This window comes from Ochotona curzoniae, unplaced genomic scaffold (genome assembly GCF_017591425.1).
Source record: "Ochotona curzoniae isolate NIBS_2020 unplaced genomic scaffold, NIBS_Ocur_1.0 contig_1274, whole genome shotgun sequence".
Taxonomy (NCBI): Eukaryota; Metazoa; Chordata; class Mammalia; order Lagomorpha; family Ochotonidae; genus Ochotona; species Ochotona curzoniae.
Genome location: NW_024465023.1, coordinates 27,791,908 through 27,809,683, shown reverse-complemented (window position 1 = coordinate 27,809,683; position 17,776 = coordinate 27,791,908). Strand labels below are relative to the sequence as shown.

The window sequence follows — 17,776 nt, the reverse complement described above, 5'->3', positions numbered from 1 at the left end:
TTAGAGAATGGGGAAGGAAAAGAGGCAGTATGCAGGATAAAGGGAGAATGTAGAAGGAGGGAGAAAGTGCAGGATAAAAGGAGTGGAGAGAGAAGGAAACGTTCTGGAAGAAGTGACTCAGAGACCACAGGAGGGCATGGAGCAGGAGGAAGAGAAAATGAAGGAGGGGGGAGTACAGGTGGAAGCCAGAGGGGAGGAGGGACAAGGTCAAGGAGGAGGCATGTGATTGAGACTGGATGACCATTATCAGAACTTTCTGTTCTACATTTAAGCACTGAAGTCTAATTATTTTGTGTGACATAGCATGGGCTAGATTATGTTCAACCTACTTTCTTTGCCTTTCTTCTCACTAGCTGCTTAACAGTTTCTTTTGCTGTTCTTTTCTCCCTCCCCTTAGTTTGACTGGCTGGGCTACATCAAGAAGGTCATCGATGTCAGACTGTACCCTCACCTGAAAGATATTGGTCCCTCTGAGAATGTGGTGGTTCGCGTCCCACAGTACTTTAAAGATTTGTTCAGGATATTAGGCTCCGAGAGGAAGAAGTAAGAACTTTTCACATGAATTTTAGTGTGATTTTATTTTTTTTCCCTTTGATTTACGAAGACCTCCCTTCTTGCATCCTTTGAAAACTGCTTTTAAAATAAGTTACATCTGAACAGACATAGAGAAAAATAGTGCTGCCCTTTGTAACAAATTGGCCTGAGCCGTTGTCTGGGGGCTTTGTAATTGCTGTGATGACAACAAATACACAATGTTTTTGCCTTTTATATCTGGTCTTCCTCTGTACTGTTCCCTCAGAGAGTCTAAATTGTTTATTAGTTTGGGGAACCAGTTATATAATGGTTTTATTTTTTAAAAAACTTCTTTGTGAACATCATTCCTCCCTCCGTCCCCTCCTCAAGTTCATCCTTGGTTTTTGCTTCCTTTTCTGGTTTTATGGTTGTCATTAAATCACTTTTGGCAACAACCCGAAGGGCCTATGTTGGAGCGTCAGAAGCGCACACTGAGAGCTGTAGACAGATGACACTGGTGGAACCAACTTTAGGATCTCTGAAGTTTTTTTTTTTAAGAATGCTTTATAATTTTTACTTTACTAGTTGACTGTTATAAAGGAAAGAGATCCTAAAAATGCCTGAGTTTTCTGTCTTCTTTCATATTTGACTGAAGAAGACAAATCACAGATAGTCAACTAGATTACAAAACCACTTCACCGGGCTAGTTGTCAGGCCATGATGGAAAATCATGTCTTCTCATATGAACTCAGACAAGTCTACACTATCAGAAATTATATAATAATAATAATAATAATAATAATAATAATAATAGTAATACACCTGCAAAAGTCCTAGGAGTGAAATGCAGCACCCATCTTCCCCCATGGAGGCTCACAGAGACCTGTTAAGAGTTGCTGCTCTTTAAAAAAGTGGCCACAGTGGCCAGAGCTGAGCCAGTCTGAAGCCAGGAGCCAAGAGCCTCTTCCGATTCCCAAGGCCTTGGGCCATCCTTGACTGCTTTCCCAGGCCACAAGCAGGGAACTGGCTGGGAAGTGGAGCAGCTGGGGCATGGAGCAGTGACCATATGGGATCCTGGCACTTCCAAGGGGTGGATTAGCTAGTTGAACCATCACATCAGGCCTGAATTGCTGCTCTTATTAAGAGATCTTCTTGCGACCAAAGTAATTTATGTCCATGGTAAAAAAAAAAAAAAAAGCATTAAAAAATGAGAAGAGACATTTTATATTGTTATTGTAATGCAGCACAATAAGCTGCCATCTGCAGTGCTGGTATCCCATATGAGCGCTGGTTTGGGTCCCAGCTCTTTCACTTCTGATAAGCTCCCTGCTAATGTACCTAGAGCAGCAACAGGAGATAGCCTGAAGGTTTGGCTCCTGCCACCCACATGGGAGACCCAGATGGAGTTCCAGGCTCCTGACTTTGAGCTGGACCATGCCCTAGCTGCTGTGGCCAGCTAGGGCATGAACTGTGGGAGGAAATGCTTCCTCACTCTCTCTCCTTTCCACTCTCTGGCTATCTGCCTAACTCTGCCTTTCAAATAAATAAGTCGATCTTAAACACTTGCAAATCCTATCATTTAGAGATAGGTAATGATTACTTGAAAATTTTTGAAGTGCAAATTGAATCTAGAGGTAAGATTAAGTGTGCCCAGGGTCTTAAAAAGGCACTTGAGAAATGTATGTCATGAACAAAATGTGTATGGATTTCAAAAAAATTTTGTGTCAAAAGAAACTCATCTTTTAAATTTCTTTAATTTATTTGACTCAGTGTACCACAGCCCTAATAACCTCATCTCTTAATTTCATTTTCTTTTGCCCTTTCTAATGTGCCTCATTTGTGTGTGCTGGTATTGTTTTGGAAGGATGCTTCATGGACTGGTAGTACCAGCAGCATCACCTTGGGCCCTTAAAAATACATATCCCATACACCTCAATAAAGTAGAGCTGGGGCAAGTCTCCCATTTGTTTTTTAAACAAACGTTGTAGCAGTCTTCTGACTAGCCTCTTGAATGAGAAGATCACTGTGTTCAAAAATCTTTTTGTGGGGCCAGGTGCGGTGGCGCAAGTGGTTAAAGTCCTCGCCTTGCACGCCCGGGATCCCATATGGGTGCCGGTTCTAATCCTGGCAGCCCCGCTTCCCTTCCAGCTCCCTGCCTGTGGCCTGGGAAAGCAGTTGAGGACAGCCCAAAGCTTTGGGACCCTGCACCCGTGTGGGAGACCCGGAAGAGGCTCCTGGCTTCAGATCGGCATAGTATCGGCCCGTTGTGCTCACTTGGGGAGTGAATCATGGGACGGAAGATCTTCCTCTCTGTCTCTCCTCTCTGTATATCCGCCTTTCCAATGAAAAAAATAATAAAAATAAATCTTTAAAAAAAAAAAATCTTTTTGTGACACCTACCTAGTGGCCTATGCTAATCCTCTGCCTGCAGTGCTGGCATCCCATATGGATGCTGGTTCAAGTCCCAGCTGCTCCATGTCTGATCCAGCTTCCTGTTTATGGCCTGGAAAAGCAGTGGAGGGTGGCATAAGTGCTTGGATTCTTGTACCTATGTGGGGGACCCAGAAGAAGCTCCTGGCTTCTGGCTTTGGATCGGCTTAGCTCTGGTCATTTAGAGAGCGAACCAGCAGATGGAATACCTCTCTGTGTGTTGTTTCTTTTTTCTGTACTATCTGCCTTCCAAATAAAAATAAATCCTTAAAAAAGATAATTTCTGTGTTATCACTTGGTAGCTCTGAAACACTGTAAAATATAACCCTTGTGATTTTTAATGTTTCTATTCCATTGAATGATTGAATACACTTGATTGAAACTTTGCTAGTAATTTCCATTGAAAGGTAGCATTTGCTGTATAATTTATTCATTTTGTAGAACCTGATGAGTTGGTTTCTTCAAGGGACTGTGTTCTCTTCAGTTGTAAAATACTAGCTACTTTTGGAAATTGTGTTTTGTTTCCGCAAGGGCCTAATTTACAACCAGGGGATAGATTGAGCTTTGATTCATTGTGTTAGAAACATCTGCTCCGTGGGGGCTGATTTGATTTCTGAATTGCAGGACCTCTATTAATAACAGGGAATAAAAAAGCACAGGATTGGCAAGATTTTCTCTGGGAACTGGTAACTTAGACAAATGTAAAAATAGCAATCATGGGGCAAGAGAATAGAATAGTTATCTGCAGACAGCGTGCATATGTGTGATTTTTCAGTTAAAAATCAAAAGCCAAATCTCTTGTATGTGGGCTAACCCTCAACAACCCAGTTTTCTGGGGAAATTTGTATCCTTTGTATTCTTGTGCAACTTCAGGCCACTGCATGCATCTTAAGAAGATAGACAACCCTCTGCTTGCACAACACAGCAAGATGTTTAGATTGCTGATTGTGTGATCCTCACTCCTGTAGCAGGACAAGGCTACTGCAGGGGAGGTCCTGTTGGCTTCCTGACATGCTTGTCAGGATATGCCAAGTGCTCTCACGGGTGCCTTGAAACTCTCATTGGCTAGTAAAATAAAAAAACAAGTCTTTTGCTCTGGAACAACCCAACATGTGTGCTCCCAAAAGTTAACTTTGTTCCAAATAGTAACTTGGGAATGTGGCCTCCTTCTAACTTGTGGTTCTGCCCTTGCCCAGATTTTTGGCATCCTCTCCATGTAACTGGTGGATGGAAAAGGAGAGAGTGTGGGGGATTGCATAGGATTTTGTGGGAAGGCCTGAGAGTGGCATATATCAACGTCTACACATTCTGAATAAACCAGGACTCAAACATGGGACTTGTCTAACTGTACGGGAGGCTGGACAGTAGGAGCGGCCTCACTGTTTGCCTAGCCGGGAAGAGGAATTGGAGTTTCCTAGACATGCCTGCACAGAGGATTTTTTTTTTAAATTTTCTTGAAATAGTTTCCTCTCTTCAAATTCCCATGAAACAGAGAGCATCCGTGGCAGGCAATCTTATAATTGCTTATGTAGTTTTGAAGCTGAACACCGTGCTTCTCATTGTGGATACTCCTTAAAAATTCTAGGAATTGACTAAGGTGCCTGATCACCACCTGCAGGGTGGTGAAATATGACTAGAACCCCAAAGAATGAGGGTGAGTTTTTGGATATGGGGGTAGCAGGAAGAAGTGGGTATTGAGTATCTTGGATAATGGGAACAGCATGAACCTGGATGTTGCCTTCAAAGCAGGAGGGCGTGGTTTAGGCTCAAGATCTGTGGAGAGAAGCCTTCAGTTTATTGGCCCAAGTATCTTTCTACCTCTCCTCTGGCAGTCTGTAGAAGAAGTAGCCAGCTAAGCCTTCTCACATTGGGTGTCTGTTCTATGCCTCTGTTCTAAGAGTCTGTGAAAGGCATGTAGGTGTCATGGTCATGTTTAGCCCTACAAGAATTAACAGTCGCCTTTGAGCCTTACAGCAATCCTATCTGGTGTTCCCATTGTACAAGTGAGAAAGTTGAAGTTAAGTGACTTGCCTACAGACTCTTAAAGGGAAGTAGAGCTAAATTTCTAAATTGATTACCTTCACATCTATCTCCATTATCTCTTTTCTTTTTTTTTTTAAGATTTATTTTTATTATTTTTTTTATTGGAAAGGCGGATATACAGAGAGGAGAGACAGAGAGGAAGATCTTCCGTCCACAGATTCACTCCCCAAGTGAGCGCAACGGGCCGATGCTATGCTGATCTGAAGCCAGGAGCCTCTTCTGGGTCTCCCACACGGGTGCAGGGTCCCAAGGCCTTGGGCCGTCCTCAACTGCTTTCTCGGGCCACAGGCAGGGAGCTGGGAGGGAAGCGGGGCTGCCGGGATAGAACCGGCGCCCATATGGGATCCCGGGCATGCAAGGCGAGGACCTTAACCACTGCACCACCACGCCGGGCCCCATTATCTCTTTTCTATACATGTCCTTATGTGGAAAGCAGACATTTTCAGATGTTTCATTGTTCATTTTTAGATTAGGGATGCTCAATGTGTACTAGGATATTGTATTTCTAACAAGATAGGCATTGCTAATCTGGACCGATTTCTTGCTAATTTCAGGGATCCAAAGTTGGGTTGATATCAGTTGCTTATTTCTTGACTGATGCTCACCCCTTATGTCAGGCCCCCTGCCAGCTAGGATGACGTCTGTGTTTCTAAGTGAGTGTGTGTGAGCACAGTGGAGCTGTGCTTTTGTCTTTGATCTGTGGTGCCTGGCACAAAAATGGAGCCACAAGGTCGTCCAAGGATGTCCAGGGCCAGGTCTTTGGCTTCATGAATGGAAAGCTGGTGATGAGGAAAAGGAATTAATGCCGACAGAGGAAAGAGGGTGTGGAGGCAGTGATGGACACCTCTCCCTCAAATTATTTGCTGTGATTTTACTTTGTTTGAAATCAACTCTGGTGGGAGTTTTACACACCATGGGAATTGGCAAATGCTACAGATACTTTTTTGTTCTTGGCAAGGCAGTTGGTAAACATTTACTAGCTTATCCCAGGGTGATAGACGTTTCCTGTCGTTTTTCTTTAGTCTTCCTCATTCCTGGCTGGAGGCTGCTGCCCACACATCCCATCTTGTTTGATCTGAGGTGGAAGTACCAGGGGAAGGGGAGGGGCTGAGGAAGGATGGCATGAGATCCTGCCAGGCGTGGTTTCCTGGACATCATCAGTATCTGAAGTTTTTTTCCGTAGCAGGCAGGGCCCTGGTGAGCTTCCCTGTCTTATTTTCCTATGAAGCCAGCTCCATGTGCAGTGTGGTGCGATGATTCCTGTCTGACAAGAGCTCTGTGAGGCGCACCTGGCAGCTAGGCTGTTATGGGACTCCTCTGAAGGTAACTTAGGCCTTGATCTTCAAAGTCTTATCCTCGGATTAGCCTGCCAGGTGCTCCCTGAGAACTTGGCAACAAGGCTGAATGGCGAGCTCTGCCCCAGACCTGCTGAATCAGGATCTCAAAGTGGGCATGATTCCCAGAAGGCTCATGTGCCCATTTTCATTTGCAAAACCCTGCTCTGGGCTTCACGAAGTCCTTGTTTGCCGGTGAGTGCAGACAGGTGAAGAGATGGCATTTTCCTAGACCAACACCTCTAAAGTTTCGCATGCATTGCAAGCTGGAGGGCTTCTGGGAATACAGGCTACTCGGTCAGGGCTCCTCCTCTGAATGTGGAGGTAAGGCCCAGGCACTCCCTAGCATGTTTGAAGGTGATACTAACACTGCTGACCCAGGGACACATTGTGGAAAGCACTGCTTTGGGCGTTCCTGGCAGCCTGCGGGATTGGGGAAGTTCACTTTGGCTTTGAGAACCATTGAGGAGAATCTTTGTGGCTCACCACAGGCAGAATACCTGAGAGCAACAAGTTCAAGTAATAGAATATGAAGACTCAAAAGTTATTTCTGGTTCTCACGCAACCTTGGAAATTCCTTGGCCTCTTGAATTTTTTCTTCATCTGAAGATGGGAATAGCAATAACTGCCCTCACGGTGCTATCATGAGAATGAAATAAGATATTTCATGATCTTTCATAGGTAATGCACATGGAAACAGCTAATCTTTGAGAGCATGAGTCAGCAAAAACTTCCAAGTCAGGGACTTTAGGAAAAGGATTTCTTGTTATGCTTTAGTGTTGGGCTCTCTTGCTCTGTTTTATGGGAAATTACCATACTGCTGAAAATGCTTTTGGGGATCAGAAAGAGAGAGAGGAAGAGAGAGAGAAGAGAAAGAGAGAGCGAGAGAATGAGAATTAGAATGTGTTATTTTGCAGGACTATTGCTGAATTGGATTTTTTTCAAATGTATCTGATCATTAGCTGTGATTCACTCATATGGTCATAGTCCTTCTTGGCATGGTGATATTAGTAGTGTCAAGCTGTGTTCCCTAGCATTCTGTCAGCCTGTTTGTAATACATTGCAGCATGTTGTTTGTGCCGTTGTCACCCCATGTAGGTTTCCTAGCATTCCATCTTCTGGCCAAGAAAGCCCAACTATTCTGTTTATAATCTATTGATTTCTGCAAATTACCTTTTGTTATAGTGTTTTGGAATCACCATGATTGGTTAGGAAGACGTAGCTGAATTTAAGGTTCTCATCCATCCATGTGTGCAACAGTTTTAGAGTCAGACATGCCAGCCTCTGGCCTAGCCTCCCTGGCTTACTGTAGTGCTTGTCTGATTTGACCATGAATTGGACTAAGTAGGGATAGATTTAAAACCAAGATTTATATTAAATCTCGTCCTAATGATTGCAATTCTGTTGGTTAGGGCACTTAAATGTCTAAAAACTCCACAAGTGATTCTACTTGATGTGATGAGGGATTACTTAACGTTTTGAGCCTCATGTTTCTTTAAACATAAAATGGGTACAATATCATCTGTACTATAGCAGTGCTATGAGGATCATAGCTAATGTGGAAGGATTTTAGGGAATCCAGAAAGCCCTCTGCTCCTAAATCTGTAGTGTAAATCTGCCACATTCTGTTTTCTACCATCTTCATCCCATCCCATCCTAACTTCCTGCTTGATGTGGCTCATCAACACCCTTTGAGGTAGTGTCTTGGAATTTGTAGACTCATACCTGTTGGAGGTTTAGTTCCTATTCATTTGCACCTCTGGATCCAGCACAGCTTGACCATAGAACAGTGTTTTGGATTAGAGTCAAAATTCATCCCACGCACATGCTAAGGTCCAGAACTTAATTGCTGTTGATGTGTCTAGTGTGGCCAGCCTTCCCACCTATTTCATTGAGTGATGATCCTGTTCCTTGCCTCCCCTGGAAGCAAAGGCCCTTTGCTTTATTCTTTAGCCTGTCCAGGTTTCATTTTCCTGCTCCCTTCTCCAAAGCTGCCACTACTATTGTCAGTTTTATGCTTTTCTTTTTTTTTTATTATTATTATTTTTTTCATTGGAAAGGCGGATATACAGAGAGGAAGATCTTCCGTCCCATGATTCACTCCCCAAGTGAGCGCAACGGGCCGATACTATGCCGATCCGAAGCCAGGAGCCTCTTCTGGGTCTCCCACGCAGGTGCAGGTTCCCAAAGCTTTGGGCCGTCCTCGACTGCTTTCCCGGGCCACAGGCAGGGAGCTGGAAGGGAAGCGGGGCTGCCGGGATTAGAACCGCCACCCATATGGGATCCCGGGCATGCAAGGCGAGGACCTTTAACCACTTGCGCCACCACGCCGGGCCCCAGTTTTCTGCTTTTCAAAGATCTATTTATTTACTTGAAAGGCAGAGCTACAAGGGACAGAGAAAAGGAGAAAACAGTCTTCATCTGCTGGTTCACTCTCCAGATGGCCACACAACCAGGACTGGGCTGAAGCCAGGAGTTTTTCAGGGTCTCCCACAAGGATGCAGGTGCCCAAGCACTTGGGCAGTCCTCTGCTGCTTTCCCAGGTCCATGAACAGGCAGCTGGATCAGAAGTGGAGCAGACAGGACACCAACTGACTCCTATATGGGATGCTGTTTTGTAGGCAGCAGTTTTATCTTTTATAACACAGTACTAGCTCCTAAACCAAACTCTTCTAACCTTCAGGCCTAGCTCAAGCCTTGTTCTTCTCACAAAGTCTACCTTTTGGAAGCCTGCTGTCCTTTTAAGAAATTTCTGGCACTCATTTTTCAAGGCCAGGATCTGCCACATAGTGAAGTATACACTTATTTCATTGCTTCTGCTTAATTTAAAGCTTCAGGTGGTCAGAGATTTGATTTTTCTCACCTTTTCATCTTCCCAGCTCCTAGAACTATTAGTACATGTCTGGATATTCAGGATGTGTTGAGTGAGTGAGAGAGGAACCCCTCCCTTTGTATTTACAATCTGTCCTTTCAATACTCAGAGTTATAGGAATATGCTGAAATCTGAAGTCCTGTGTCCCTCAGTAGAATGTTTTCTGAAATGTATGTCCTGATTTCATAATTGTTTGTATTCTGTATGGCCTCTGGCACAATATTTGGTCAATAGTAAATATTTAGTAAGCACTTCTTGACTTTTTTAAGAGTAGAAACATGAACATAAAGGCTTTGGGTGAATGGCTGAAAACTATAAATTTATCCTAGTGGCCTTAGCAGAGCATAGATATAAAGCTAGACTTTGTTGAATAGGGTCCCTTGCATATTGTAGCAAGGTCCATTTGACCTGATAAGGAAATTCTCAGACCCCTATTTTTTTTTTAAATTTCAAAATAATTAAGCTTTTATTCAGTTCTGTATTATATGTGGTCATGGGCCTTTATTTGATCTATATGGTACACATTATGGGAGATAGTGTCATCCTCTTGGGTTTATTTTTGACTTGTTATATTAAAAGGAATCTTGAGCCATTTGTGTATATACCTGTAGATGTGTGAATTCTATGACCTAGTTTATCTGGCTTACTTCTCACAACATGGGCAAGTGGCTTAAAAAATTCTTGCAGGGAAATCACAGTTGAAGCTATTACTGATGGCATAAGCATATGTAGATGGGAAGAAACTGGAGGAAGTGGCCCTTCCTTGCTGCTGATTGGCTATCTTGGATAGTCTTATGACAAGGAAAAAACAGTCTTGGTCTAAGTGAATCTGATAGCATGTAAAAAATTTCTGAAGCAGCAAAGAAAACTATATGAATTGTGGATTTATATCCATGGTTCTTTATTAACCTAATCTGATGTGGATAATGTATATTTTTTAAAAGATTTACTTATTTTTATTGGAAAAGCAGATTTACAGAGAGAGGGAAAGATGGAGAGACAAAGATCTTACACCTGCTGATTCATTCCCTAAGTGGCTACAGTGGCCAGAGCTGAGCTGGTCCCAAGACAGGAGCCAGGAGCTTCTTCTAGGTCTCCCATGCAGGTGCAGGATCCCTAGGCTTTGGGCTCTCCTCGGCCACAGCTAGGGAGCTGGATCTGATGTGGAGCAGCCGGGGCAGGAACTGATGCCTGTATGGGATCCTGGCATACGCAAGGTGAGGATTTAGCTACTAGGTTATCACACTGGACCTAGATAATGTATCTTAAAGAAGGAATCTAATAGTGTTTGAAGATCAGTCAATGTCTTTTGAAAATACTTCACTGTGTTTTATCTTTTAAAATTTTAATTTCTCTAGTTTCTTTCATATTAGCACATAAGTATATGTCTATTTGAATTAAAATAAGCATCCATATGCTGTACATATATGTGGAAAAATACGTTGTTCATAGGATGCATATCCGTTGCCTCAGAGCACCATGCCAATGAAAGTGTGAGTTGTTCTTAATGGGCTGGTTAACATCATCATGTTCCACTGTTCTCACATTTTTAGCTGACCCACAAGCCAGTTCAGGAATGTGTGTTATTAGTCACCATGGCAATGGCACAACTGGGAAGATCATAAGGTCATTAAAAATTCATTACCACTATTATGTTAGAAATTAACTCAGATAAAATATCCTTTTGAGGTCAGGGCATTTTTTACTTATAGAAAAAGGCATTATATGAAATTTAGCAAATTCTTAAAAATATCATGAGTATTACTTGAACAAATGGCGTTGTTTATATATTTTGGAAGTAGATGACAGCAACAAAAAAATTCTAGGAATTCTCTGGCAAACATTTTGTGATTTCTTTAAAGCTCGTAACTTTCCTGTGTAATGAGGTAGGGATTATCCTCATTGTAATATTGGGAAAGATAAATCAGAGGGCTTAAGTGATTTGTCCAAACTCACATGTTTAATAAGAGTAGGAGCAGGATGCAAATATAAACAACCAGTACTAACCAGTATTTCGTTGTTACTTTCCAAAGGAAATAATACATCTGTATACTATCAAGTTACCTAAGACTTTGAAGGGTTTCACAATTTTCAGATATGGAAGGGTGAGCAACAGATTCTATTTTTTAGTAGTGAAATAAAAATGTTTATTCTAAGGCCTGGAGCTGGAATCTACATTACACCTATGCATAGCAGGTGGTGACAGGTAAGCTAGTGTAGGTTGCACTTGTTACCACTGAATCATCCTATGTCATTTGTCCAGAGTAAGTTCTGCATTGTTTTCATGTGAGCAAGAGATCTCTGCCTGGCTCTTTGCCAAGAGTTTTCCCAAAGGTATTCTGCAGATGATCAGAGGCCTGAAGTATGATAAATGATCTTTTCTCTCTGTTAACAGAACCGTTGCCAACTATTTGGTATGGAGAATGGTTTATTCCAGAATTCCAAACCTCAGCCGGCGTTTTCAGTATAGGTGGCTGGAATTCTCACGGGTAAGTTGAGTAAAATTACAGTATTTCCTTCACTGGATAGCTTTACTTGCTGGAACAGTGTGTATATTAACTGATTGAATAAAAAATCATATTTAGGGATTGGATAGTAGGAGTTTTACAGCTTTGTTTTTCTTTGACAGTTTTTCTTCTTATCCAGGTGTAGTTTAATACAATCATCTGCACTCAGGTTCTGCTTTGTTGGGGTGTATAAATATATTTAGGGTAATACTTCACTCTGTCACATTATTTTCATTGTGTTCTTATCATTTATTCCTATTTTTCCAGTGATTTTGATTGGGTCATTATGAGTATAGTTTTCATATTTCTTACTGACATGTTTGTCACCGTGTTTTTGTTTATATTTTATGTTTGGGTAACAGAATGATTTTATATGTTTGTGAGGCATAATGTGATGTTTTGGCCTACATGCAGTATAGAATGCATCAAGTTCATTTACATATCCATTACCTTACAAGGCTCATTTTGTGGGGGGAGAAGGTAAAACATCAATTTCCAGTAATTTTGACATATATGATACAGTATTGTTCACTTTGGTAATCAGGAACATAAATATGACTCATATGATTTCACTTATATGAAATATGAAAAGAAACAGAAACAGACAACAGAAAGGTGATGACGTAAGGCAAAGTGTTAGGAAAGCAATGGAGGATGGCCCAAAACCTTGGGCCTCTACATCTGTATAGGAGTCCTGGAAGAAGCTCTCAGTTCTTAGCTTCAGATTGGCTCAGCTCCGGCCATTGTGGCCATTTGGAGAGTGAACCAGCAGATGAAAGATCTTTGTCTCACCTTGTCTCTGTAAATTTGATCTGCCTTTCCAATTAAAATAAATACATCTTTAAGGAAAAAAAAGGTGGTTGGGGTGGATGGGGAAAGGGGGGATGTTGATCAAAGGGTACAAAGTCTGGAGCCACAGGAGTATGTTTCAGTGACCTATTGTACTATAACTACCTTTCCCCCCAATATTCTGATTATTGAAGATAGGCATGCTATATGTATTAGGTGATAAAGTTTTAGCTTTATTTTGGGGATAGAGTTTTCAAGTGAACTACACAAACATCTCATCTTTGAATCTGCGTTAATTCACCCAGGCCCAAGAATCCCAAATCTATCTCCTCTCAATCTCTTTCAATTGTTTCCATCCCTATGCTTGTCCCACTCCCTTAGACCCTGAGTCTTTGCTTTCATATAATTCAACTCCTAATTTCCACAGACATTTCTCTCATTTTTGTTTCTGAGCTTTAGGTCTGAACCATTCTCCCAGCACTAGAGAACTTATAGATCTTGTGGCTTTTCAATAATATTTCTTTTTAAAAATATTTATTTTTAGTTGAAAGATAAATTTACAGAGAGAGAGAAAGAGCGAGCTTCTATCCTCTGATTCAGTCCTCAAATGGACACGCTGGCCAAAGCTGAACAACTGACCCAAAGCCAGGAACGAAGATCTTCTTCTGGGTCTCCAAAACGGTGCAGGGTCCCAAGAACTTGGACCATCCTTTATTGCTTTCCCAGTCCATAAACTGAGAGCTAGTTTAGAAGTGGAGCAGTTGGTCTGGAAGTGGGGCATAAATCAGCACCCATATGGCATGCTGGTGTCATAGGGAGGAGTATTAGCCTGTTGAGTCCCCAAATAATATTTCAAAATTTATTTTTTTCTAACAATTTAAAGTGAATGTTGAATCTTATTAGTTGTTAGTTCATTTAATGGAGGTTTTGGTTATTAAGGAAACTAGTAAGTACATAGATTCTTGGTAAGCCAATACCCTTGGATTATTTTGGCTACATTTTGACCCTCTAAAGTTACTAGAATATACAGCTACTTTATAGAGAAGAGCATAAAACGAACTGCATATTTAGGTCATATCAAAGGGTTAAGATAAAAACAAGTAGATTTGTGTGTGTATTTTTAACTCCTGTGGCTCACATAAAAATGGCACCCAGCTGCTTTGCACCCCTACTGCGAAGAGCAGAAGAGAGAGGGGGGCCAGAAAGGTGTAAGAAGTAGTGTGTGAAAATTTGAGCTTAGGTATAAGGGGATGCATTCTTGAGCAGGAAGTGCTAAATATAATATTGCACTTGCCAAAGAATGTTCTGGGATCTTTTTCTGTAGAGGTTTTAAAAATAGATCCATCTTTTACGTCTGTGAGGGGTCAAGTCACCAGAAAGCAGAGGAAGGAGAGATGCATTTAACTATTCATCTGGTTCACCTTGCTTGGACAAGCAGAGTTTCACATTGTTACGGAGCACTTCCAGCCACCATCCCTCTCTCATTGCCTACACCTTGAATCTCCCAGGGCCACGTATTTCTCTATTTCATTCTTGTGGAAAAACCTTTGAGCCTTCTAGGTCCGGCTTTAGAAGCTCTCTCCTTGTTTATAAATATTTTCTTGTAATGATATAATTGGGACAGATGGAAACATGTTTACATCAATATTTTGCTTGTTTACCAATGTGTTCTTTGCTATGATACAATGTAAATATGCTGCCTGGGTTATTTCTGGTAAGTTGTGTTCTCCCAGTTGGCCACATTGAGTGTAGTACATAGAGAAAGGAAAGCCTTCTGGTCAGGATCTTTCAATCAATCAGCCATTGATTCTAGATCTTTCATAGTGGAACTCCAGTTCTCAGTAGGCATTAAATACTTTTTCCCCCTTCAACAGACATTAAATGCTCTCCCAGGCCTTGGTGACATATCTTCTTCTATCCCTGCTGACATCAAAAAACCAACAGTATCTAGATCCTTGTTTTAATGGGAAAATTTGGAACATAATTGATATTTTCATTGCCAATTGTTTTTTTCGTCAGGTTTTAAATACAGTTGGGGAGAAGGCGAGCTTTTCTCTTCAGCTGGTTCAATGTTGCCTCTGCCTGACATGTTATGTGGGTTGGGTGTACAGTGCTTTGTAGACTATTTTGGATCTTTTTAGTGGTGGATTTTATTTGAATGAAGCTCAAGCTGGATCAATTATCTCCCACAGGTAATCCAGGGGACTACAACTTTGCTGCCTCAGTGGGACAAATGCGTAAACTTTATCGAAAGTGCCCTGCCTTATGTTGTAGGGAAGATGTTTGTGGATGTGCACTTCCAGGAAGACAAGAAGGGAATGGTAAGTGGCACTCCACAGATGCTGAAGCCTGGTGTTGACCCACCTAGCAGGGATATGATCAAACCAGCAGCTCCATGGCAACCTTCTAGGTAGCAGAGGTGTATAGGAATTCTCTTTGAATTCTTTAAATTTCTCAGAAAAAGTAGAAGGAAAGGCCTTCAAATGAGAGTTAGGCTTGATGAGCAGATATTGAAGGTTGCAGGAAAGGGGAGGTGGTGTGAAGCCACTGTCCAGGGCTGTGAGAGTGTGACTAAACTATGTGGAAGTGTATGTGAGATTGAAGGTCATGAATTAAAACAAAGGTTCATTGCCATAGTAATGGGTTCTGCTCCACATTCTTCTAAGAAATGTGTTTTTAATTCTACCTTTCTTGAGGTACCTTTGACATATGACAACTGTACCAGATTCAAAAATGTGCCATATGATGATTTGATATACTTTGTGAAATTATCGCAGCAATTTCTTTAACACCTTCATCTTCACACTTATTCACCATTTTGAATGTGCAGGTGGTGAGGAAAGTAAAGACATGGCAAATTTCAAGTGTGTAACACATTATTAGTAAGTATAGTCATCAAGCTACAGAGCCCTAGATTTTATTCATTTTCTAAGTGAAAGTTTGTACTTTTGGACTAGTGTTTCTTCATACTTCCTCTTCAGCACTGGGCAGTTACAGTTCTACTCTCTGCTTCACTGAGTTCAACTTTTAAAAAAAATTCACATTTAAGCTAGATGATGCAGTATTTGTCCTTCTGTGTCTGACTTCATGTAGCAGAACATCTATGTTGCCATAAATAGCAAGATTTCTTTCTTTTATAGCCAAATAATCTTTCACTATGAACATGTATCCATATTTTCTTCATCCATTCATCCACTGTGGGCATTTAGATTGGTTAGGTAGCTTTCCTTATGAGGACAGATGCTACAAAGAACATGGATGTGTCGATGTCTATTCAAGATCCTAGTTTTGTTTCCTTTGGGTATATATTACAAGTAGTGAGGTAGTTGAATGATATTGTAGTTTTCTTTTTAATTTTTAGAGGATCCTTCATCCTACTTTTCATAATGGCTGTAGCCATTTATGTCTCACAGTGTATTAGTGTTCCCTCCTTTTCTCCATGTCCTCACTGATATTTAGTGTCTCCTGTTTTTTTTTTTTTGTAATAGCCATACTATTGGATGTGAGGTGGTACCTGTTTTTTGAAATTTGCATTTCCTCTTGTTATTAGCTGAAGTTTTTTCCTTAAATTATAAATGTGAATCTGTCCAATCTTTTTGTATATGAATTTTCATTGCACAAATGTCATGAAGCAAAATATCCAAGTATGATTAGTATTCCATGAAGTCAATCAGATAGCAATATGAGTGTCTTGGGGGCAGATAATCGATACACATTGAACTTAAAGGCAATGCATAACAAAGCGTGTGATTGTTTAAGCAGTTGGTATTATGTAGTGATACAGTGTAGGTCTTGTAATAATGTTTGCTTTCAAATGCTATTTATCTAGGTATATTTGCCTACATTTGGTTGTTTTTATTGCCTTTGGGTACTTTGGAGAATTTTCTGTGAAGTTGATGTTTTCTAGCTGAATCTCAAGGTTGTCTTGCAAATATTTCACTGGGGAAATAATGCTTCATTTCAAAATAGTCAGTGCTTCCATTGTATTTTTTCCATTGCACCCTGATCTGGGTAAATGCACAGGGGTAGACTTAACAGCTGAGCATAGTGGTGACATTATAAGCTCTGTGAAGAAAACAAGAACAATTAAGAAATGATAGTGTTTTTTTAAATAAATTTATGAGTTTTTTTGGCAGTAGAATAATTTTAGCTAATATGAAAAGTATGTGACTTTAATTTGTTTTTCTCAGTTTTGGTGCAAAAGTTTCTTTTTACGTTTTGGATGTCACATTCTAAAACATAGTTTGCTTCAGCAATTTGTACTCTTATTTTGATATGCCTGGGGTAGTGTGGTAGATACACAGACAGTGGCCCCTTTTACAGAAAATTATTTCCCTCCCAGGAAATTCCTAAGTTGGAAACTTCTAAGAGAAATATCTGAGTTTTCATAACCTTGGTATAGGGCTCTCAACCAAGAACCACCTGAAGCCACTGATTTACTTGAAAATCTTCTGTATTATTCACTATAATGCCCCCCCCCCAAAGGAAAACAGGAAGATCCCCAGTGGGGCAAATTTCAGAATTGTTACTCAGGCAGTTCTGCCACTTATCTGTCTGTCTATCTGTCTGTCTGTCTACCTATCTATTTATTTATTACAAAGTCAGATATACAGAGAGGAGGAGAGACAAAGGAAAATCTTTTGTCCGATGATTCATTCCCCAAGTGAGCACAATGGCCGATTCTATGCTGATCCAAAACCAGGAGCCAGGAACTTCCTCCAGGTCTTCCACACAGGTACAGAGTCCCAAGGTTTTGGGCTGTACTCCAGGCCACAAGCAGGGAACTGGATGGGAAGTGGAGCTGCTGGGATTAGAACTGGTGCTCATATGGGATTCCAGTGCATTCAAGGCGAGGGCTTTAGCCACTAGACCACCGCACTGTGCCCCTGCTATTATTTATTTACAAGCAAATAAATATGATTAGAAGTTTAAACTTCAGGTGGTTCTCAAACTTTAATGGCTATGTGAATCACATGAGACTATTGTGGTTCAAATGCAGCATCTTCCTGCATTTTAACAGCATCTTTCACACATGGATTTTGGGTAGGACCAAAGAATATCCCGAGCTCTCAGGGGAGCTTGCTGGTGGTGCTCCAGAGAGCACCTTTAAACAGCAAGGCCTCTGACTTGTTCGTCTGTTTCTGGTTACCACTGGACAGCAAGCAAGCCATGGTGACTCATGACAGCAGGCCAGGCCAGTTGACTTTTATAGCAACATTTTATTTTCTAAGACTTGCTGCATTAGTGCAAATGACTGCTTCAATTTTCAGATTGTTAAAAATGTTTGT

General features: G+C 41.2%; 1 protein-coding gene across 1 annotated transcript in view; it reads left to right on the top strand.

Moving 5' to 3' along the window:
- Positions 1 to 17,776, top strand: part of PHEX (phosphate regulating endopeptidase homolog X-linked) — a 190,010-nt gene that overhangs the window by 55,104 nt on the left and 117,130 nt on the right. The window contains exons 9-11 of the mRNA XM_041002049.1: positions 398 to 543; positions 11,588 to 11,681; positions 14,681 to 14,809. Coding sequence (XP_040857983.1) covers positions 398 to 543; positions 11,588 to 11,681; positions 14,681 to 14,809 — 369 coding nt within the window. The remainder of the gene's footprint in view (positions 1 to 397; positions 544 to 11,587; positions 11,682 to 14,680; positions 14,810 to 17,776) is intronic.